Source organism: Diadema setosum (assembly GCF_964275005.1).
Source record: "Diadema setosum chromosome 20 unlocalized genomic scaffold, eeDiaSeto1 Scaffold_20_unloc_1, whole genome shotgun sequence".
NCBI classification, from domain to species: domain Eukaryota; kingdom Metazoa; phylum Echinodermata; class Echinoidea; order Diadematoida; family Diadematidae; genus Diadema; species Diadema setosum.
In genome coordinates, this window is record NW_027307649.1 from 793,690 (window position 1) to 818,934 (window position 25,245).

General features: G+C 39.7%; 1 protein-coding gene across 1 annotated transcript in view; it reads left to right on the forward strand.

The window, feature by feature from the left end:
* Nucleotides 1-657: 657 nt before the first annotated feature.
* The window catches only part of LOC140245684 (integrin alpha-9-like), a 102,317-nt gene continuing 77,729 nt past the window's right edge, over nt 658-25,245 (forward strand). The window contains exons 1-2 of the mRNA XM_072325227.1: nt 658-883; nt 2,826-3,048. Coding sequence (XP_072181328.1) covers nt 658-883; nt 2,826-3,048 — 449 coding nt within the window. The remainder of the gene's footprint in view (nt 884-2,825; nt 3,049-25,245) is intronic.

Consider the following 25,245-nt stretch of genomic DNA (forward strand, 5'->3'; position numbering starts at 1 on the left):
CGGTGAAAACACTTGAAACTTCAAGATGCCATAATGTTCCCATTTCCCGCGCGATTTGATGAAAGTTCGGGCGATCTGTTCATCTTATTTTACTTCATGTCATCATATTGTCAATTGCCAGTAAAGAGTCCCTGAGAAAATAAATGCTGCCAAAGTGAAAAACCTTCGAGTGACCGGATTTACCATACCTTGTACTTCCCATACATATTAGTTTTAGGATAGATTTTGATTCAATAAACGGTGCATTTCCATGGTGACATTTGTTATCAAGATCTCTTCATATAGGTGGTAGTATAAACATCGGAACTTTTGAAAACTCAAGTACTATACCAACTCGGTGTTTACCGATGTACATCGAGGGTAGCACAAGATTTGGACAACAAGAGTTGAGCCGATTTCGACCGGTGAAGTGGTGCATATCAAACGCGCACCTGATGAGACTGGTGTGGGTCTTTGTGTCTCCCACGGGGCAACCCCATTTAAGCAGAAGGAGAAAAAAAAAAGATGTCGGGTCGCGTTTCTGCGCTCCTTTTGATGTTGCAGCTGCACGCCATTTAGATATCATTCATCACGAAGTAAAACCTACTTAACTGACCTGTAAAAGAGGGCCAATGATATATTTTTGGAGAGGAAGCAGATGGAAAGCAGCGCGATCTCATGCAGACGACAAGACCCGGTAACTTTGGCTCGTCAGTCGTCGACGAAACTTTTGCCGTGTCGTATTCGAAAAACCCCATCACCGGCCGCGTCAGGGGTGTTCTGTCAGGCTCTCGCCGCCGCTCGTTCGCCGCGGTGACGGCGGTGATGATTAAATTCGGATTTGCAGACGCTGTGACGCAAGTTCAGGGGTCAATGTCGCCCAATCGGAAACACAACTTTTTCTGTTAGTCGAAAGCAAACTTACTCCGGGGCTGTTTTGACGTATGGGGCGCGAGAATCTTTTTGACGTGTAAACCTTTCGAAGTAGGCTGATTGAAATTTAGGTCAAAGAAGCTTGGGAAAAGGCCACCGTGTATGGTCACAAGATTGTCAGCCGAACATTACACTCTTACACCATTTCTCTAGTGTAGCCAGTGAAATGAGCTTTGCCATTTTTGTTAAATCAACGCGACATGCATGCTCATATTATGTTATTCCTGAAAAAAGGTTAGTTCGTCAACCAATTCCAATCAGTGGGGGCTTTGCAAGGAGTTGTGCAGTACAAAATCACTTGTGACCATTTCAAAGTTTCTTGGTTGGACAACTTTATAAAATGATCATATGGATCCTTATCAAACAATTGGCTGAGAGCTATCACGTGACCAGTCTTTTGCACTGCCTTTGTCCCAAATGTACTTTTTACCGGGCCAATAGTCATAGTATACTAATGATCAATACTGCCAAACGCTCTTCAACCGCACAGCTGCGTTGTCTGCGATGTAGGCCTATAGTATATAATTTTATGCATTGTAATGTTCGTGTGCTCTTGGAGCCGAGTGCTCAAGTGGCCAAGGAATCTTGCGAAAATAGTTACCGCGTAACTTAAGCCGTGTCGACAGTTCATCTTTAAAACTGTACCCTAAATGCAACTTGAAAATGATTTTGTATTTCTCCTATACACGGGTAAGAGGGTCCACTCTCTTGCACACACCATGCACCGACAGATCCCCTCTCCGATTCGCTCCCTCAATAAGGTACACCTTATATGCAGGGAGGTGGTTCCCACCGGCGTAAATTTGTAGTTTAAAACTTCTTATGTAAAAGCTAATGAAGGTTCTTCCTACTTCTTGAGTACGTACACGTATCGCATCACATTTTATTAAAAGAATAGCCTCGAGTATAGAAAGAATGCACGAAGATAATTAGGGTATACTACATGAACTTCGTGTATACGAAGTACTACGCCCGGCGCGCCCCGACGACTTGTATGCAATTTAGTGAAGTAATCAAGTGCACTGCGATGCTTGCAATTCAGTAAACAACTCATCGTTCAAAACGACACTTGGATTCGCAACGAAAGGTCACATGTTGTTATACCATATTGTTGAATATTATAGGCAACTATGTATCCCTCACCATTACCTCCGAAAACAAGATTAATCGTCATCATCTTTGAGACCATCTCCGCGAGATGCGAATCGCCATTTTGAACATATCACGTAAATAAAATGATCTGCGCATGCACGAATGAATATTCATTTCAGTTCTCAGCTAGCCGTCCTGGATTTTTTTTTCCACACTCATACATTGTGTATTACAATATGTGCTACGTTTTATCCATACCCGATCGACAGCAAGGCTGTTAGCGTATGCGCTGTGTAAGTTGTACTACGACACGAAGTGTGGAGGAACTAAAACCTCGGATAAAATCTTTCGCTGGACTCTTAAAACAGATCATATTGTAAATCGATTTCCGCGGCTCTGATTGTTAGTATCTTATCTAACAGTATTTCAGTGTAAATAAGTATTCTGGTCTCTGGTCACCAAAATGCTAAGCCATATCAGGCGGTTCTTCGATAGCCATAGGGCTGCCATGCGACCCCGACTCGGTACGGGTTGTGGTCGCTGGTGCGGTTAACGAAGTATATGCTTTGTACGTGGATGTTTATAATTGTTCTACTATACCAGAACTGTGATGTTCAGACTACCTTTGGTGGATGATTTCGAGGGGTTGAAAATCAGAGATTCTTATCAGCTTAGTGCACAGATTTGGGCGTTTTCAATACTGTGTTTGTCTTTTTTGATAATTTAATTGTTGTATTCTGGTTGTAGCAGGCTGATCTGTGCCTTTTGCAAGTTCGTAAACAAAAGAACAACTAATTTCTATTTCACCTCTTATTTTCCAGCTCAACTCGTCGCGTTTCTCAGCGAAGCAGCTGCCTTTCGCTTCGGAATCATGTGGAATATGAGGACAATACTGCAAATCGCGGCGCTGTTCGCTCTTGCCGTGCTCGATCACACGAGCAGTTTTAACGTCGACCAGACCACGCCCATTGTCTACAACAACAACCCCGCCGGCTCGTACTTCGGATACTCCGTTCTACTCCACGAAAACCGCCAGGGAAAATGGTGAGTGACATCCACGGGGTACATGTTGAAAAAAAAATCTGTAAGATGAATGGACGTTCAGTTGTCAAGGATTGCTCTCTGCATGAGTGAAATTTAAGAATTTTAAGAAATTTAGAAGAAATTTAAGAAATTTAAGTCTACAGCCCGTCAAATAGATCTTCATATTGTGCCGTCTTGCCAACAAATCGGAATATTATTTTCTCTGACATGATGTGCACGCTGGCTTTAAAGCTGTGCAGCTGAAAAAAAAAATGAAAGCACTGTACAACCATGACAACATTCTAAATGAGCACTTTATCAGTGCATGATTATAATTGCTACTGCTAATTCTAACCCATGGTGTTGGGCATGTGTATAGATAACTTATCGTAGAACAGATAAATTATGTTGGCTCAGTGAATGCAGAAATATCAGTGGAACGCCATCAGTGAAGTTTGCGGAAAAGCGCTCGAAGTTCAGAAAATATGAGTTTCTGCAGTTCTGGGTACAAACGACGCTCCGCCATTGCTTGATAAGAAGACTGAAAAACTCTGTTCTGTCACATGGGGGGGGGGGAGAGATAAAGAAAATATGAAGAGAATTTCACATATTGTCTATTTTCTAGCGTAATGGAAGAGCTCACAAACTTACCATCTTCAGAAGACAGGAGGACTGATATAACCTTATATCATACCCTTATGTTAAATACAAATACTAATGGAATATGTATACTATTCATAACAATCTACATTTTTATTGTACAATTTGTGGATATCTCTCTATATTTTCTTTGCATAGGGCTATTACAACCATCTCAAACGGTGATGACGGCACGGGAATCCAAACAAAACTTCAAAAATTCTAAACTTTTTAAAAATTGCTATACTTTCCTGAAACCTTACTGATTTGTTCAAATAGTTCTGCAAGCTCTGAATCCACACGATAATTATCCCTCTGGGAATGTAGACAGATGTGTGTATAAAACGTATTTCAAAAGGTGAAAAGAAGAGATTCTAATGCACCAATAGCGTCCAACACCTTCTAATCGCTAATAATGCTTCACAGTGTCTTCTGTTCATCTTTTGTGTACTGGAACCAACACATGGACTAAAATCCTCATCTTATAATGCATTTCTGCATGCATACTGTATTTGAAATTGAATAGTATAAACAATAACATGCACGTGTGTGCATGTATGCATGTATGTATGAGCGGATGTATGACGGTATGATAATAATAATATGTACTTATACAGCCCTTGTATGCGGGCTCGTGTGTACATCGTCTGGGTATGTATTTGATGGATGGACGGATGGATGGATGAAGGGAAAGGTAGGGTAGGGAGAGAGATAGGTAGAGAGAAGAGAGAGAGGGGGGGGGTAGATGGAAGGGATGGTATTTCTCACTGTCCTTTTGTATTTTTTTTTGTCTGAATGATTGAACACATCAATTGAAATATATATATATATATATATATTTATATATTTGTCATAACTCCTGATGCGTAAAACACAAATTATGACTGTTTTTCATCGAAGGAATCATGCATAATTTTTATTATAAAACCTACAAGTGCACTGGACTAATGTTGCAGTTAACATTGCGGATTAAAGGGGTGGTGCAGTTTCGGTTGAGATGGGTCTTCAGGTTTCCAGTGATTTTTTTATTCAGTAGTTTTTGTTTTGTTTTGTTTTTTAGATAATGAAATCTTATTAATTATGAAAGAGCATATGATTCTAAGAGGAATCCAAAGTTTATTTGATGAAAGTTGGTTTTGAAATGTCTGCGATATCCAAAACAAAATTATCATATTAAAGGATGGGACCCATCTTTTATCGGGATCGTTTGTTTGGTTTTTTATTTTTAAACCTCAGTCATTTCAAAACTGATTTTCATCAAATAGACTGTGAATTCCCCATAGAATTGTATGCTCTATAAAACTTCATAAAGCAGTTTCTAAATACCTCGCAAAAAAGTTAAAGGCTGAATCCTCACCTCAACCAATACTATATATGCCATCCCTTTAACCCTAAAAGGGCCGGGGGGGGGCGGAATCCGCCCCCCCCCCCCTCGACGTTTCGCGCTATAATTCTGTAACGCGAGAAGGCCTCATCGCGAGGCTTCTTGACTTTCTTCGTTCAAGTCTCGCGCAACTTTTGAGACCAAATTTGCAACGTCCGCGCATACTTTTGCGAAGCCACGCCCATTTTTGTAACGGAATGTCGCTCCAAAACGGGCACAATTTTGTGATTTTGTGTACATTTCCTATGGAAAACAGTGCTCTGTCATGAAAGGCATAAAAACCTGATTATTTTTACAATTAATCACTTTCATTGATTAATTTTGTGCTAATTATGGTAGAAAAGTGGTCAGTGACAATTTCCAATGAAAAAACAAAGAAAAAACAAAAGTTGAAAAACAAGGAAATACATAAGAAATTCTGAAAACAATAAAATACATAAGAATTGAAACGAGTTTTGGAAGTTTTTGTGATGTACAATTGTTGAATATGCTAAAACAGATTTACAGATCAAAAATTAGACTCTCAATGCTTTTAATTAAGCTAAAATATCACCTTGAGCCTAATTTGCATAATTAATTAATTAAAATTAGAAATTGATTGTTTCAAAAAATCTTATAACACAATCTTGTAGATTATGACGCGGGTCTCACGCATGCAAAATTTCATCGCGATCGCACCACCGATGGCCGAGATCTCAGGGGGGGGGGGCGGAATCCGCCCCCCCCCCCCCCCGGTCTGAGCATAGCCAAAAAAGCCCGGCCCCTTTAGGGTTAAGCCGTTAATTTTACTCTGAATGCCAGCCATCGATCACTGTCTCATGGCGCTCGCTCACAATCGTTTTGCGGAGATAATGTTTGTTCATGTCAAGATCATATGTTTGGTCGCCGCTTTACAAATACATGTTCACTGTACAATGTATACCACAAACAACGTTCAGATAGGACTACCTTGACCGCAGCTTCCGTCACAATCATCTTCGAATGACCTCTTTTATTGGTTCAAATCCAATGTCACAAATAACGAATGAGCGCTTGATAGGACGAATTTATAATAATCTGTCATTTACTTGAAAAAGCGTAAATGGGCGTAAATTCGTTAAAATAACGTCTCTCACTGAGTTTCCCCGAATTATTACTGTTGTGAACTAGCTAACTAACTTAACTAACTAACTAACTAACTAACTAACTAACTAACTAACTATATTTGCTAAATACAACATGTGCAGCGTTTTGGAGTAACCTTGTTGGGAGATGAAACCAGAGACGGAGGTGTGGCTTAACCCATGATTCACAACCACGACGTCATAATGCACTGATTTAGTGGGCATTTAGTGCACCTACAGGTTACCTACGGTATTGAGAGAGTTAAAAAATACTTATCGGGTTTCACCTTGTCCTTTGTTGTGCAGCTTTGCGCATGGTCAGTGGTCAGTAAGAGAGAGTAGGTCCTGTTACTACTGTAGGTATGTAATTTTCTTCCAATAGTTGTTTGAATGCTGTCAGCAAACAAACAAAAACAATCAAACAAAAACAAATAAACAGACAATCAACTTTCTGACTGGCTTTGTTGAAATGCACACTATGTTCATTATGTGTCATATTTTCATCTTATCAAATTCTTTCTTTTTTCCACGTTTGATTTACGATGTCTTTTTATCGAAGATTTGCTTGGTATAAACACAAACGTGATTAGCGAGACTCCTGATGCCATTATTTGTCATGGCAAACCAAATCAGAATCAAAGACTCTCTGCGTCTGGTCCATGTTAGCGTCATTGCCAATTAAGAAGAGGCGGGTCAAAGGTTCATTCGACTTGAACTTTCTATCGAGGCGTCGAATAATGGGGGAAAATATGAAAAGAACAACCACAACAACAACAACCCAACAACAGCATTGAGGCATTTTGTTTTGTCACGTGTGTGGTTGTTGGTTTTTTTTTATTGTGGGGGGGGGGGTTGGGGGAGGAGCGCACGGGGGAAAACTTGGTCACAAGTTTCTTCGGATTCTTTTGTGAACATACGGATTTGGCAGGAGCGGGAATCTCAGCTTTTATTCACGTACAGCAGCAGGATATCGTGGTCTTCATGGTCACGTAACTCGATCGAAAGAAACTCAGTTTTGGTCTCACACTGGGACACTGTCTCAGATCTGGTTTAAAGTAACATATGTGGAAACAACGCGGAAAAAAAAGAGCGAGCAACTTCTGATTTGATGCGCATTAATCGCTGTAGGATAAGCTATACAGAAATAATCTTCCATGCATATGTTTGTTCCAACGCTGTGATCGACGGTGAAGACGAGTACGCCTCGATACTTCACTGAGTTCACTCACTCTTCACGTTGATGCATCCACCAAGCACGTCGCAAAATTTGATCCATCTTTTAAACATTGAGCCCACCCCCCCCCCACCAAGCTGTCTTACTTCCCACCGAATGCCACTTTAAGACCAATACATAGGAGACGCCATTTGATATATCAGAAAGCATGCGTCTAAATTTAGCTCAAACGTGGTATAGTCATAAGAAGTGAAAGAATTTCATGAATTATTTCTTGCTCATATGTGTCAATTTCTACATTCAGTACCTACATGTATAGGGCCTACATCCATGTTTACGTCAACGTATTCATGATTCCATCTATATATTAGATTCTATATCTTATCATAATCTCATCAAATTAACATTTTACTTGCGATATATCTACTCATTTCTCTGCCTACTGCCTACTATGATCCATATACCGAATCTAAGTAAATAGACAGCAAACATCGATTGATTACATATCAATGTATGGTATTAGACTCGTTCAATATTTCCTTCATAATAATGCTATGATAATAATAGTTTCGGGCTGTGAACATAGCAAGAAAAGGTCATGATGTAGGCCTAAAAATTTGCTATAGTGGACCTCTTCATACAAGTCCTTGGTAAAACGCGCAATTGGTAGATCATGATAAATTCAAGTTAATAGGGTCTATATTATATCGGAACGTATAGTAGCCATTTTTTGTCCCCGCCGAACGAGTTCGAGCAGGGGACTATGAAACGGGCTCCGTACGTGTGTGTGTCTGTGCGTCCGTCCGTCCGTCCGTGCGTCCGTCCGTGTGTGCGTCCGTGTGTGATCAAAATGTTCAATTTGCTACTTCTCTGTCATTTATGAGCCAATTTTGATTCTGTTTGCTTTATATGATAGCACTACATAGGAGCTTTAAAACTTCTACACAGAATTTCAGTTGTGACCTTTGACCTTGACCTTTGACCTATATTGTACATTTTGCTACAAAATGCTACTCCTTCGCCATTTCTAACCCGATTTCGATTCCGTTTGCTTTATTTGATAGCACTAGGTGAGGGCTTTAAAACTTCTACACAGAATTTTGACCTTTGTCTTCTTTGACCTTTGACCTTGATTTTTGACCTATATTGCACATTTTGTTACAAAATGCTACTTCCGGCGGGGACATATATTACGCACCGCGTAATTTCTACTTTTCCTTGTTTGTCTGGTCACACCCAACTTACGTTTTCTTTGGTCAGCGTGTGATGCATTTTTTTTTTTCAGTGAGCGATCTGAATACCAAAATGAACAAAATAATATTTCAAGAACTATGTAATGAAAGTTGAGAAAAATGTGTGGTCTACACCTTCGAAATTACCTTTGAAATCTGTCTTTAAAACTGAGAGACAATCTCATGTAGTATACGGAGGTGTTTAATTCAGAGTCAGCAGTGACCAAAATAACATAGAATATTAGTTTAATGGCTGTCGAAAGGGATCTGTGTTCCCGCTCGACAGGATTTCTCAGGTGAAGGCTGCAATAACAGTGCCGCGTAAGTTTATCGGACCCAGATCATCTTCCCATGTCAAATATACATAGCTGCAGAAGATTCCACTTTCAATTATGAAAACAAGATGATTTCCCAGGACCAGAGCTCGCAACTTTGCCCCCATGTGGACCATCCGTGCACAAGTTATAAAAACGTCTGTCTTGTGTTGGTAGAGTAGAACTGTCTTGGTGATATTTTTGATATGCTGCATTTTTCGTTTCGATAAAAGCAACAATACAAAAAGAAGTTATAAAAACCAGCCATACCTCGGAGGAGGGAGGTTGAAAACAGGGAGGTTGGTTGCTATGCTCATACGTTGGCTGTGTATGTGTGTGCAGATTGCATCACTTGCGCCAGGCGTGTCATTATCAAACCTTATTCCGTATGCGAAGATTAATTTCATAACTAATTCGATTTCTGGTGTGATTTGAAGAACATGTGCGTAACGTCTGCTCCGCGCGAATTGAGTAGACCTGCAGATTTTTATTTTTCAATAGACTTGGTGTATGAGTCATGTACTTCATTCATGTATTTAGTTTTTGAAGGGGAGATCGTCTGACTGAAAATTATGCTTTTACCATCAAAATGATGAATGAGGACTTTTCAGCCCTTTTTACATGTGTGTTTCTTAACCCCGCACTTTCTCTGACCCAGAACTATCGTTAGTCCCGTACCATTTTTTTTTCCAGCTTTTTACACTCGCCAATAAATCCCGTACTAAGCTCTTGTCCAGGAGAAAACTGACCTTTTTACGCTCGTATTTCTTAGTCTCGTACTTTCCAAACCACATGAATATTCACGATACGCTGTGCACTGTACAAGTACCGGTACCAACGGTGGGGCTAAGGCCCCCCTTAGCCCCACCGTTGGTACGGGACTAAGCAAAGATTTGCAAGTGTAAAAAGCCCTATAGTGTAGACCGTAGCTTGTGCATTTTTTTGTAGCGTAAATTACCCTTGCTTAGCTCCCATATCGTCTTTGGAGTGCTATGTGTATATAGGCTTTGGTTTTCTATCACATAATTTGCTAACAAAAACATTGATTTAGACATAATGCTTAGAAAGGAGAATCGAGGCCTCCGCGTGTAAGTAAATAATGAATGCTAATGGACGAATGTTGAAAAATATTTCTATGATACAGTTATATTATGACAAGTGATAGCAGTTATAATCATATACTGGAGTCATGTCTCCCACATTCCATATTTGTGTGGGTATCTATTTATATATGATATATATGTATATATGTCGGCCTACATTTGTATATTCGTATTTCTTTAAATTTACATATTTGTTTATTTATATATTTATTTATTCATTAATTTATTTATCTATTTGTCATATTTTTGCATATCGAGATGAAGCCGGTGACGAGCGTTTGGATTTCATTGAAATATCTTAAGTTCATCTAGGTTCAAATTACATGAGAATTATGATCAGTTATCATTCAAACTGAATCTTGGACAACAAGAGTCTCACCTCCGATACTAAACGGGAACTTTGCAGTCGTATCAAGTTCCTGCTTGCAGGTCACCTTGGAGAAAGCAGATTAGTGTAGCTTTGACTGGCAGCTCACGGTGCAAAGATATTACACGATAACCATTTGTAGTTAAGTGTCAGAATTTTGAATTAATTTTGTTCCGAAGACTCTTTGTTCCAAAGACGAATTGATGGTGCTTTTATCACACTCACAGAACCCGAAAGAAAAGAAGAGGTTTACTTTTAATTTTTCCGATTTTAACAATCCGGACTGTGTTTGCGCTGTAATTTGAGATATTTTGATTCTGAAAATAGGGGGAAATGTAGAAGCTTTGCGCTAAGGATTTTTCTGTTGGTACGTAACTCCCATTCTTGACCGTTCAATTACCTGTCGTCATGGTCGTTGAGCAGTTCCGGTCAGAGACTTTTCAAACTTCCATGATAATTGACTTCACCTAGTTTCCCCTGTAGACGGTATGAAATTATTATGTGAACATGTACCACGTGTGTGTTTCGAAGGACAGTTTTATTGCAATCTACAGTTGTTGAGTATGCAATATAGCATAAGGGAGCACGCAGTCACGAAAATCGGAGGTGTGTTGATCTTGTCTTGAGGTACAGTACGTTTGTCGCGTAGTTCCGTCAAGGATATATCAACCGTGTCACAGGCCCGTAACTATTGATGGGGGGGGGGGTTCCCCCCCCCCCCCCCCGCTAGCGAGCAGGGTCCAAAATATACCCCTTCCAGAGTGAGACCCTATCCCGCTTGGTTGCTTAACTCCCTCAGAAAGGTCCACTATTTCCAATTTTGAACCCCCCCCCATAAAAATCCTACCAAATTTTGAACCCCCCCCCCCCCAATAAAAATCCTAGTTACGGGCCTGGTGTCAATGTAGACTTTTTGCTCAAGTTGAGACACATCAGCGTCTACAGCTCCGTGGCTACCGTAGCCTTTTGCCAAGGCCTTCTCGCTGTATGGTGCTGAGCGAATGGGGGCGAACGAAGCTAGCTCAGCCGCCCGCCTGTTATAGCCATCACACAGTGAGAGGGCCTTGACAAAAGGCTATGGCTTCCTTAGGAGCAATACTCAATCTTGAGTGATACACGCCAGTAAAATCAAAACAACAACAACAACAACAACAACAACAACAACAACAACAAGCAATAAGACTTGTCGCAGGGGCGAATGTCATGGATTTAACCTGCGTGAATAGCTCCATGTTACTTGTAAGAGAACGTGCCATCAGTCTCTTCCGTGAATAATTCTCCTACACCATACTCATCCACAGAAACCAATCTGATGATTATTTGAGTAACCTAAAAGATATAAGTTCCTTGGATATCGAGCGAAGCCACGCTTCTAGCCTGGCAAACCCGTTACTTTAATTATATGCATACCGCCCTTGTGTGAGTAAAATTTCATGTTGATCTCATCATTCCCATCCTTTCTCTTCCTGGGGAGGTTATCTCTCTCACCTTCCTGCTTCCCCTGTCTCCGTCCTCTCTCCCCTCCCCCTCTCTCTCTCGCTGCTCCTGTTCGTTTCTTTGTCTCCCTCCGATACCGCCCTCGGCTTTTCATGAAATCTTCAGCTCTTTCTAGGGACATTCCGCATCAGTCAAAAGTTAGACTGATAAGAAAGAGTGAAATTTTATGAGCATAACAGTGAAAATGTGTTCAAAATGGGACAAAAATTAAGGAAGTTGTCCTGTTTTTGAACAGTCAATAAAGAATATGCAAATGAATGAATTGATGATGTCATCACTTCATAGCTTGCCAAGCATAGTCTTTACAAAAAATCCTGAACCTTCCAGGTTTGTTGTTGTTGTTGTTGTTCAAACGCAATTATACTCGAGCCTCAAATTCTAATAATCAGTTTGCCAAACTTCACAATTTCATAACTTTATTAATTTTTTATCCAATTATGATGAAATTTGTAATAGTGTGCTCGAAAAAGTTTACTAGTTCTTTTCAGAAAGTCTTTTAACTAGTCAAGAATTCTTCTTTAATATTTCATACGCTGATAAGACGCAAAATTGCGATGCCGTAGATAACGAAATGAAACGGCGATTCTGTATGTGATTCTCTTGAAATGAGCGTTAGTACAGCTGTCAGATATATACGTAGCCAATTGATAACGATCTCCGCTCGTGAAGTAGGCCTATTATACATGAAAAAAATGATTGAAAAAAACTGCACACAAACGAACTAAGAGGAAACGCTCACAATGGCATCTTGTGCATGTAAATGTTAAAGAGCTTTAAAGGGACTGTACAGTATATCTGGTTGAGATGGGAATTCATGTTTTGAACATTCCTAAATGAGATAATGAGAAACCTCTTATGAAATATGAAAGAGCATGTAATTTTAAGAAGGTGTCAACGTTTATTTGATGAAAATTGGTTTTCAAATGGCTGAGATATCCAAAAAAGTGATAATAATAAAAGGCGACAGACCACGCCTTTTATTAGGATCTTTTTGTTTCACCTTATTTTTGGATATCTCGGCCATTTCAAAACCGATTTTCATCAAATGAACTTTTGATACCCCTTAGAATTGCATACTCTTTGACATCTCATAGAGTGGTTTCTGAATATCTCGCAAAACGTTAAAAGCTAAATCCTGACCTTGACCGGAACTGTACACACCCTTTAAGCTTCCACTTAATGTCAGTTTCAATGCAAGGAGCACCACAGCACATTATTTTGATATTATGTTACGGGTGCACTATTTCATGTTATAGTTTATTGGCACGAAGGCTGTAAACGTACTAAAGTTCAAGTTTGACAATGCTGGCTTGTAGTTTATTGGCACAAAGGCTGTGAAAGTTCGAAAGTTTCAAGTTTGACAATGCTGGGTTGTGAAGAAATACCAAGTAGCAGATTGCAAGGAAACTGCCCGGGGAATTTTACTGGCGACGGCTCATGACAGCCGAATGTGTTTGTCTAGAAAATAATATCGCCACACATATTGCAGGCATGGGGCCAGCTGGCGTGATTTCCAAATTATCGTGATGTAGCAAGTGTGTAGCTGCATGAATACCAGCAAAATTTTGTCGCCCGTGCAAACCTCACGGACGTCATGATGGTACGCTAACGGTTTCAATGTTGTTGTTTTTTCCCATTTTTTTTTCGCTCGTTGATCAGTAAAAGTCTGAACGAATTGATTGGTACCTTCCCTCCACCCTCATCCCCTTGCTGCATGGGGTCGAGTGCCTAACTGTCAGAGGAGGTGTCAAGACAGTCGTGATTGCCCCTGATTGGCATCTTCCTTCCTCCCGCCAAAAATAGAGTCGTCTGTCCAGTCACTACGGGCTGGGGGTACACGTGGGGAAACCACCGTAATATTGGAAACCCGCGCGCCTTTTTACAATCAAGGAGTATACTATTTTATACCGAACTCGTATAGTATGCCGTTAGCGTATCATGCACCTCTTATAAAAATGGTATAAGCGTATGTGTTAAAGGGAAATTCTGGACCAGTTAACAGTTAGTCTGAAAATAAAAAGTTAAATTTTGTGGGCGCAACATTCGAAGAATCAGCTTTTTGTGATTACACGTTACATACATTGTAGGTCTACCTTACACTACTATTTTTGTCAGAAACCCTTGTTTACCGAAATATTTACACACCCACGGCTGACTAGAAAGACATGAGAGGTGAGAGTTAACATTTATTCAATGCTTGCGAGCCTGACGTAGCGCTAGCTACGATGACCGTTGGTCTGTTCCTGTGTCCTCAGTCCCAAGCGACCCTATACATGACACATCCGCGGATATCTGGATTGGTCACTTCCCGTTCTCGAAAATCTTATCAAAGCCTGACCATTCACTGACCACTCATATCAAAAGCAATACCGCCTCCATGCTAATCTGCAGATCATGTGAGAACTGTCGACATGCAGACGTATGTGATGCCCACAGTATGGATAACAGTATATGACATAGGCCCTATATTCTATGTGTATTTATACATCCAAGGGGAATATGTGATAGGCCTACAATGACAAATGTGCTATTTGTGAGGTGGTTTAGTGTCCGCATTACATTATATCCTTTAAAGCTGCTGTGAAGAGTGAGTTATTATAGCTGAATTTAATGATATATTATCACGCATGCATATCATCAAATATGATTGATATACCTGTTAATGCATTACAACCCCCCCCCCTTGGAAAAAACAAAACAAAAACGTGATACACATAATACCATTGCTAGGTGAATACTCCCATTACCCACTTGTAGAGAGTCAAAGACAGCCAAGACTTCACTCTTCCTTTTTTTTTTTTCTCTCCAAACTCATAATGTAGACCTATAAAGCTGCATAGAAGAAACTGTTTTCGCCTGCTGTAGATTTTTTTTTCCGAACTGTGGAGGCTCTGTACGTGGGGCCCGACCAACACATCTTTTAAAGGCTCTGTTAAAGGGGCTGTACAGTACTGGTTGAGGTGGGGTTTCATATTTTTTGCATTCCTAAGTGAGATAATGAGAAACCTCTTATGAAATATGAAAGAGCATGTAATTCTAAGAAGGATTCAACGTTTATTTGATGAAAATTGGTTTTCAGATGGCTGAGATATCCAAAAGAGTGATAATAATAAAAGACTACAGGCCACAACTTTATTAGGATCTCTTTGTTTTACCTTGTTTTTCGCTATCTCGGCCACTTCAAAACCAAGTTTTATCAAATAAACTTAAACCTCTTAGAATTGCATGCTCTTTGACATCTCATAGAGTGGTTTCTGAATATCTCGCAAAACGTTAAAAGCTATTAAAATCCTCACCACGACCAGAACTGTACACACCCTTTAAAGGGACTGTACGGTTCTGGTCGAGGTGAGGATTTAGATTTTAACGTTTTGCGAGATATTCAGAAACCACTCAATGAGATGTCAAAGAGCATGCAATTCTATGGGGAATCAAAAGTTTATTAGATGAAAATCAGTTTTGAAATGGCTGAGATATCCAACAAACAAGGTGAAACAAAGAGATCCTAATAAAAGGCATGGCCTGTCGCCTTTTATTATTATCAGGTTTTTTTTTTTTTTTTTGATATCTCAGCCATTTGAAAACCAAAATTTTCATCAAATAAACGTTGAATCTTTCTTAAAATTACATGCTCCTTCATATTTCGTAAGAGGTTTCTCCATGTTCTCATTATCTCACTTAGGAATGTTATAAATTGTATGAATCCTCACCTCAACCAGTACTGTACGGTCCCTTTAAAAGTGACAGTTGACCCTTGGGAGCCAGATTTGGGTCGTACCACGGTCGTACTTGAGAAACCCTTTCTGAATTGGGTCTGTACCCTCGTGGCGATGAAGTGATTTCTGAATTACCGACCACCCAAGCGAGTACTAATGAAGTGCCTGGCCCTGGGTGCCAAAATACCCCCACGTCACATGAATATGAGGTATCCAATAGCCACGTACTGCCCATTTATCCCCCTTCCTCTCCCCTCCCTCATACCACGTCCATTATCCCTTCTTCACCCCCCCCCCCCCCCCACCATTACCCTTCCTTATTCCCTCCCTTTCTTCCTCCTCCCACTGTCAGTGGCAGATCCAAGTGGGGGCGCACCGGGCGCATGCCCCCTTTAAAACAATGGGGGAAGGGTGGCATGTGCACCCTCCCCCTTTGATTTTGTAAAGGGTCCCCCCCCCCTTAACGGAATTCCTGGCTCCGCCCCTGACTGTGCCCCTTTAAAGGTACTGTTTACAATAGGGTGCAGTAATTTAAGTAATGTTCGAGTTATCCATTAGATGCATATGTGTAGGTCAGTTGTAAAACATCCTGACCATAATATACCAACATTTCGCAATAGAGCATAAAATATAAGGGGATATCACTATTTTTCTCAATAAGCCATTATAACTGAAGAAGACGGTTTATTCTAGAAACAATTTTATCACAACTATTGTTCACATTTTACATATTAGAAATGCTTAACATTGATTATACTGTTGAACGTTTTTACATTTGTTGTTTCTATACTATCCCTATCTCACATTTAGAACTATTTTTGAAGCACTAAAGCTGGGTTTTTGTTTCCTCTGCAAATAGTCAATTCTGCCTTTAAATTTTGCGCGATGGTGATGTGTCGCAACAATATCGTGAGGTATGCTACTATGTTTTTGTTTTGTTTTGTTTTGTTTTGTTGTTGTTGTTGTTGTTGTTGGTTTTTTTTTTTTTTTTTTTGGGGGGGGGGGCAAAAGTTATGGTCTTAGCTTTAGTCTTAGCTTTATCCAGTATAGTCAAAAGAGTCAAAGTTGAACATGTACATATTTTCCCCATTTCAGAGGGGGGGGGGGGGGGGGGGGCGAGGGCCCTTAGGGGAGGCGAATATATATATATATATATATATAAAAAGATTGAGCATGAAAGGCAATGGTAACTGTAAAAATTCCATGATTGACAGCGTCAATCAGCTATAGTCAAGTTCCTTATACTTGAAGTTCACTCACCATAAACTAATTGGATCTTGGCTCGTAAGTTTGAATGCGTCTAATTATTTATTTAATATTTGTATTGTCATCTTGCTATGTACCTTCAAGGCTTTCAGTATGTTATTTGAAAGGATCGCCCCTTTCTTTGCTTCACTAGTTCTTTCGCAAGAATATCTCTACAGGTTCAGATTCGAAACTTACATCCCTTTTAGCGCGAAAAGCTGCCCTGTGTTCAGGTTGGCTTTGCCAACGAGATAAAAAATATCCAACAAACAAATGACTCAGAGACACTCATATCGAACAAAATTAATGAATCATTACAAGTAAACATGAAAGACTATTATGTTACAACATTAGAGAGTTGCCTTTGTACGAGAAAAAACAAAACAAAAACAATTGATCGTAATCAGAAATGCCCATTTAATGAGCTAAGGATGTCATCACCCAATATACCTCATGTTGATCTGTGTATATTTTTATTCTATTTTGGAAAGAGTATTTAAAAGCTTTGAAAAAAAATTTTGAAAGTAAAACTTTTCACTTCTAAGAACTTAGCCGCGGTCACTCTGGCAAAAGATGGCGTTAAGTTCTATAAGCATTGATGATGAAAGGGAGTTGTATAGTTGTTGCTAAATTCAAAACAACAAAATTTAGAATATTTGCATGTACGATCAATGGGAGAGGCAGTGATATCACAAACATTTGAAACTTACATTTCCGCAACCTCCATTCTTCGGAAGAAACTGCTTCCGTTCACTTTTTTTTTCATTCTTTTTTTCATATTACTGTATTCATCAAATGAGACGACCTTTAGCGGCTGTAGTTGTTGTTCAAGTCACCGTAACACAAGGTAATGTTCAAAACAGTGTACAGACAATTAGATACAGAGCTTGCCAAATAAAATGGCATTGAATTTGTGAAACCAATGTGAGTCATGATGTCGCTCTCGGTATATTTTAAAGGAAAACACTAGAGCCCTTGTAACGCCAAATTCAGAATTAGGGAAACAGTGATTATGGAACATGTATCTGAAAAATGTGTTTGCATTAGTTGTAGAAACTGGAAACATTCTCCAGTCAGAGAAAGGAACCCCAACCCAGAATGTTGGAACGTGTGTTAGTGTGACATTACTCCGAAAAATATGGAATGGAATTTTGCAAGCACGTTGATAGATGAGTCAGCATTCCTTCTGCTAGTAACATGATTAACTTTACGGTGCGCCCTGAGAGTACTGGATGTTGAGAAGAGGAGTGTTCAAGATATACAGATTATCATTATTGAAGAACTAAACACACACAAAGGTCCGAATTCACGAAGGTGGTATACAATTGAAACCACGGTTTTGAACAATGGACAATTTGTATGGAGCGCCAAGTGTCACATGGCCTATTTCGTTACGAAATCAGTCATTTCGTCGACGAAATGATCATTTCGTAACGAAATAGGCCATGTGATACTTGGCGCTCCATACAAATTGTCCATTGTTTAAACCGTGGTTTCAATTGTATACCACCTTCGTGAATTCGGGCCTTAAAGGTCCAGTTTACCTTTGGGAGCAGTGATTTCAAAAATGTTCAAGATATCACATTTGATGCATATGTGTAGGTCTGTTGTATCATAAAACATTCTACCATATGAAATATTTCCAATAAAACCTAAAATATAAGGAGATATCAGGGTTTTTCTCAGTAAACCGTAACTGTATACGGTTTAGTCTGGAAACATTTTTATTATAACTATTGTTCACATTTTGTGTATTTAACAACACTTAACATCGATTATACGGATTCAAATTTTGACAGTGGTTGTTTCTATCCCTAACTCACATTTTAGAACTATTTTAAAGCACTAATGCTTTCATCTGCAAATGGTAAATTATGCCTTTAAAGTTTATACATGTATAGGCCCTATGTTATGCATGTATTCATACACTGATATTCGTTGTTTAAACGTAAATCATTTGTGTTTGTTAAGGAGTCATCGATGCTTACATATTTCAGTATGCCCCGCCCAATTACTCACAAAAATCATTTCATACGTGACAGTTGCAGCTGTTTCTAGTGTTAAAGCGATGTGTGTAATTGTATGTAATACTCTCTAAATTCCTGAGATTGATATGAGGGACAAAAAATCCCAAATTTAGATTGCAAATCTCAATCTGATAGATTCAGAAGTCAATCTAATTTTTAAGTCTGATTTTGGATCTGTCGATCCCGAACCACAATTTTATAGATTGATTTCCAATCTAAGGAATTTAGAGAGTATTGTATGTAAGTTTGTATGATTGTATTTGAGTAATATATTACTTGTTGCTTATATGTCACTTGTGAAAATCAAATTTCTGTCTCAGTGAATGAGTAGACAATAAATATTCATACCGTATATCATAACGTATAGTGCCAGCGGCAAATCTTCGTCAATATTGGTCTCTTGATGTTAGCGTTAGGACCAGTACGTGTGTATAATAATAGTCAAATTTCGCTGAAGCAAGCAGCAAACTGGAACCAATGGAAGCATAAGCAACGTGAATTCTTGCATTTTCCTTAATTTTTCTCGATATACTGCTCTCTGCATGTTCCTTCCAGACGCTGAAAGGACGGTTCATTCTTCGACAAGAGCAATCCCTATTTCTTACCATGGAGCTGTGTAGCTCCATGGTATAACAATTAAACTGTATCTATTCGAGTTTCGCAAAATGTCATGCGAGTTTGAGCTCTTTATCATAAAAGGGGTAATCGCATTTTTTTTTCTTTGGTGTTAGGTAAGAGGTTGTCAAAGATTATACGTTTTGTCGAAGGCGTTGTTGTTTGTAGCCACCTTGAAACGTGCTTTAAGCAGTCAAGGGCAGGGAATAGAGTCATCACATCTGTTGAGGTGACGGGAAAAGAACTGAGTGGAGTCAATAATATCTGCTCTACATTCATTCGTTTACGGAGAAAGGCGCACTTGGAGGTTGAACGTGGAAGCATGGTTCTCCGTCAAGGCTGCTGCTATGAAGAGGCGCTGAACCTTGGGTTAACGCTCAGCAGGTGCGACGCGTTAGCACATCAGAGTCGCAAAGTCAGCGGGAGAGGAAGGGGGGGGGGTGAACAACACAGACAGTCACATAATAAGCTCCATGCTTGCGTGGAAACATGTCAAATTACAGAAAGAGCAAAACGACGAGAAGTCAGAGACTGAGGACCATGCTGAGGACGCTTCTTTTTGCTGAACTGCTCTCGTTTGCACTTGATTTCCTTTCTCGTGATTTTGGCGGGTCATTAGGGGGTTGCTCGGCGCAGTGCTATTTTCGGACGACAATCCCCAACCGCTTTGAAATAGTTCGTCAAGTAATCACCGGTGTTCACGAGTTGCCAATTTTATATGTTCACGTTGACCGACAACCTGTGAGAAAACGTTTTTGTGTGTATGGGAGTGTGCGTGTATGTGTGTTTGTTTGTTTGTTTGTTTGTGAGAGGGTGTGTGTGTGTGTGTGTGTGTGTGTGTATGTGTGTGTGTGTATGTGTGTGTGTGAGCGTGTGTGTGTGTGTGTGTGTTTCTGTGTGTGTGTGTGTGTGTGTGAGTGTGTGTATTCTGCATGAAAAAAAATACACACGTTTTGCACCGAAAAACATTTGCTTGCGACTAGTTGCAAGTCAGCGGAAAACTTTGACTTCGCACCTGCCAATGTATACATGTACAAGATTTACTGAAACTTTTTTTTTTTTTGGGGGGGGGGGAGAAGGAGGAGGGAGAGGGGGGTGGGGGAGGGGGTGTTGATTGTACGTCATGTAATATTGTCTTCGTCATGGTTCATGAACAGGAAATGATGTTTCCTCGTTACAGGGCAAGTGGTGTTGTGGTCTTGTTAATACAGGTTGATGTACATACACTCTATTAGCTTGCAATTTCTGTTCCCTCTTGGACTTTCATCGTAGTATAATATATATATATATAACATATCATTTTTGAAAGCTTTGTTGTTGCTGTTTTTAGATGCATTAATTAGCATCAATCTGTCATCCAAGGAACATCCTGATAATAAAAAAAATATGGCGAACTTTGCCAGCTGGGGTGTATAGTGAGCCGTTCAAATGGATGAGAAACACTTAAGCATGCAAAAGTTCTTAAAAGAAATAATGTGAACAAATCAACTCGTTAATAGAAAGGGTTTATTTTCACAACTGTCTGTGGGACAAAACGAAGAAACGTAAATCCACTAGAGGAGGAGACATTATATTCACGGTCATTTTCAACCGCACGTTTGTTATAAGTTTCTTTCTACCAAATCTGAGAGACGCTGGTAGCATGTAGGTGCATGCAGCTCAGATTTGTGTTGCTGTTGTTGTTGTTGCTGTTGTTGTTGTTGTTGTTGTTGTTGTTGTTGTTGTTGTTGTTGTTTTCAAAACTGAAAATGGTGGTAAGCCCCAGCAAGCTTCCTATTCCATTATTATTCAGAGTTATACAAAGAGCATCGCAAACTCACGCCCACTCTTCTGACAACAGAACTTTGCTAACTCTGCTCCCAGTCAGACTCGACGCACGCTTGAGGACTCCGACCATCCCCCTTGGGGTACCTGCGCATACACACATGTGGAACCCCGTCTAGACGCCCTGATAAATCGGGTTACGTTCAAGGTTTGACTGTTTAACGACGAGTGGGGATGGGGTGGGGGGGGGGGGTGGGGGAGGCGGCTTGGGAAATGGCTGGCCCTAAGGCCAAGCTATGCCGAGTTATGGATATACACTTTGTATTTTGTCCCAACATCTGTTGTGTCGTCGCGTCGGAGTTAACATGTAAGAAAGGCGAAAACATGTTCGTTCATCAACGAAAATGGTATAATACGATATGAAGAACAAGAACAACAAAAGCAAAGGAAATTCCTCAACTATACATACACACTATACCACCCGTCGGGTTGAGTTGTTTGTGCTGTTTGTACTATGTTATCGTCATACATATCACGAAGCCCAATTTACCGTGTCTTTTCGGTCAATATCAAGTCAATATGGAGTGCATCACCTCCCTCGTTTCATAAAACAATGTATGCACATGGAATGTGCGCGGGTACAATATGTGGGTGATGTCCGTTATTCCGAAGGTTCGTTGATCCGAAAATGAAATAAGGTTCGTTAATCCGAATACTATCAAACCAGGGAGGTGGGTCTTTTCCCACCTCCCTGATTAAACAGACGGTGCGCACAGACGGCACTATAAACGAACCTTCGGAATAACGAACCTTCGGAAAAAAAAACCCAAACAAACAGTGGCCCAATTTGTCACTTCATTGTATTATAAGGTCAGTCTAGTTGTTAGTAATCTAGCGATCCTCTGTTATTTTTATTACCCTTCTCCCATGATAGATATACCCGTATAAATTGGAAGAAACCACTACTATTTCCAACAAGGCCGATATCAGGGAAACAGGATATTTTTTCTCCAGGATATTTAAATACTACGCTTATTCTGATTTCATTTTGCAGCCGTTTGAAAATGACTAGCTGGCTGTCAAATGAAGTATAGTCCTACGCTGTATAAGATAATCTTTCGAATACCTTAAGATGGTTATACATCAACTAATGTTATATTTAGCCCGCTAGTAATTACGAGACTGTGTGTAAAATCATACTCAAGTGGTCGTGGAATGTCGAATGTCTGTTGAAGCGGAAAATAATTAGCAACATGGACAGGCTACCGATCTCTGTAGGTCTGACAGTAAATCAATGATTACTGTGTGATTTATGATTTATCACGAGCAGGAAATTGTAGGCATGTAAGCAAAATGTAACAGTTTCCATCCTAATCATTCTATTCAGATTGCTCAAGTTCTCGATATAAAGAAGTGTCTCGGACTAAAAGAAGAACTCAATTGTGAATGTGTTCAGCAGCACCTGTCATGCTATACTCGAGTTTTAGTTCTGTAATTCATTTAGGTCTGAAACCGCTGTGAACGGCCTATGACGAAGACTAAATGCACTATCGTTGCCCGTTGGACAACAATGGAAAAAAAAAAAAACTGCGATAAAATGATACCTGTTAGTATTATTTTTGCTCGCCGATTTATCTGTCGGCTAGAGATATAGCAGCCACTGGTTCCCACGTACTTTCTTAGTCATTATTATGCTAAGCAAATGGCGAGTGGATTTTTGGGTCCAAATGGACAGATTACTGCAATTATAAAAGTTATCGTTGAAGTGTGTCAACGACGGTGTACTTTCAGAGTCCCAGTGATGGTGTTCCTGGTGCGAATCCCCTTCCAGTAGGAGGTGTACCTACATCCAAGGCACTTTTCTTGGCATTTTGATGCCGTTGATTTGGAATGGGAATGCTTAGAAATGAAGATACATTGTTGAGACTATTGTAAGGCTTAGAGAGTGTGTCTTTTTAAATATTCAGCAGGTTATTAGTATCTAGTGAGTGTCCGCACGTGGAGTAGAATCGTATTACATCAAGCTACAGCTGGCAGGTTAGTCTTTGCTCAAGACTCATCACAGCAAAAACTTTACAAACATAATATCAACACACACTTTATTATCTTCAGTATTTATTTTGTCCTTCAGAGGGAACTACTAGTATATAAAACTACAATCGTTGGTCCCGTGGATTCATGGTATTGGTCAAATGGGGTTACCTCTCTCGATTGGTTGCGAATTCCATCTGTATGTGTTTTTCCGTAACTCTGGGTTATGTTCCATACTGGGTCGCAAACACAATTTCTCTCTTTATAGATTCGATTGTCTGCGCCAAGAAGTTAGTACATGTAGCTCCATGGAAAAATCAAGGCGAAGAGCTGCAAAGGACACGCGTCCGATTATCACAGCCCATCAGTGAATACCGCCCTCTATGTTAGGAAAGTCCCTCCTCAGCCTTCCTTTCGAATTGAGCTATTTATATGAGCATGATGAAAATCGCTTGCCAAACCCTGTTATTAGCGGCTACTGTCTTGTACACTGCATGAAATGAAAACTGCATCTTTCCGAAAGTTGTCCTTAGAGGGTGTAGCAGATCTCTTTAGTTGTGATTTGTACTCTGAAGTCAATAGCGACCGTATGAAGGTTTGTGAAGTCCAAATGAAGAGTTTTATTGTAAAATGAGGTAAGCGCCATCCATTTCAAAGTAAATCCATCAGATAGAGAAAAATTTAATCTTTCCAGTAATACCTCACTTGTGACATAACAAGGAATATTCTGGAAGGTGTTAAAAATATCCTGTATTTTCTTATTATTTTCTTTGTTTTGAACAGCTTCAATAACAATTATCTCAACTTAACAAGAATGGATTTAGCTCGTTTTGCGATAAAACTCTTCAAATATTCACTTTCACATGTGCTACTGTAAATCGCGTTACGTTCATCCAAATACAATATAGTTCTTATTCGTATACAGAATCCGTATCCTATATCTTTTCAACACATCAGCTCTGATGTATGTTACAGCTACATAATATTCAACATGTCTATTTAGATACTCTGTCCCTTGTGAGAACTAAATATAATCCCACTTCTGACTCATTGCGCCTGTGAACAGTTGGATAAATCAAGCCCCTGGACGATATGCACGGATGACATAGCTCTTCATCTTTCATGCAGACATACACCTAAGCTGAAAAGGAAAGGAAAAGGAAGGATTAGACAATGACAAAGATCAAACAAGATGAGAAAGAAATAGACGATGATGACAATGATGATGATGGTGATGATGATGATGATGATGATGTTGATGTTGATGATGACGACGACAATAATTATTTGCTGGAAAAAAGACAGGAAGATCGAAAGAGGACGAAATGGTAGCAATAACGAGAAGATGGTAAAAGATGAGGAGACAATGGAAGAAAAGGAGAAGAAGAAGGAGGAGGAGGAGAAAAAAAAATGAAGAGAGAGAAGAAACAGGGAAGAAGAAGAAGAAGAAGAAGAAATAGAAGAAGAACAAGAAGAAAAGGGGTAAGAAGAAGAAGATGAAGGAAAAGAAGAAGAAGAGGAAGAAGAAGAAGAAGATGAAGGAGAAGGAGAAAAAGGGAGGAGGAAGAAGAAGGAAAAGAATAAGGAAAAGAGGAAGCAGAAGGAAAAGGAGAAGAAAAAAGGAGGAGGAGGAAAGAGGTGGAGGAGGAGAATGACAAGGGGAAAAGGAAAAAGAAAGAGAAAGAGGAGAATTAGGAGGACGAAAAAAGGAGGCTAACTTTTGGAAGAGTTGAGGGAACAGCTACTTTCATCGTTGTCTACATTCTAAATCATTTCACTGTTCCAACCATGCTACCACAATATGTGGAATTATCTTTGATTATGTGAAACAACTTAGCGATATATTTTCAAAAAAAAAATACGGTCTTTCCTTCTCCCAGTTGTCGATTGGCATGACAGTAATTACTAGACCGAAGTCAAATGTGTTAGAATAAACTGGCAAAATAAGGATAATTCACTGTTGATTCGCGAATAAAACCATTGTGAGAACCCTTTAATTCTGACAAT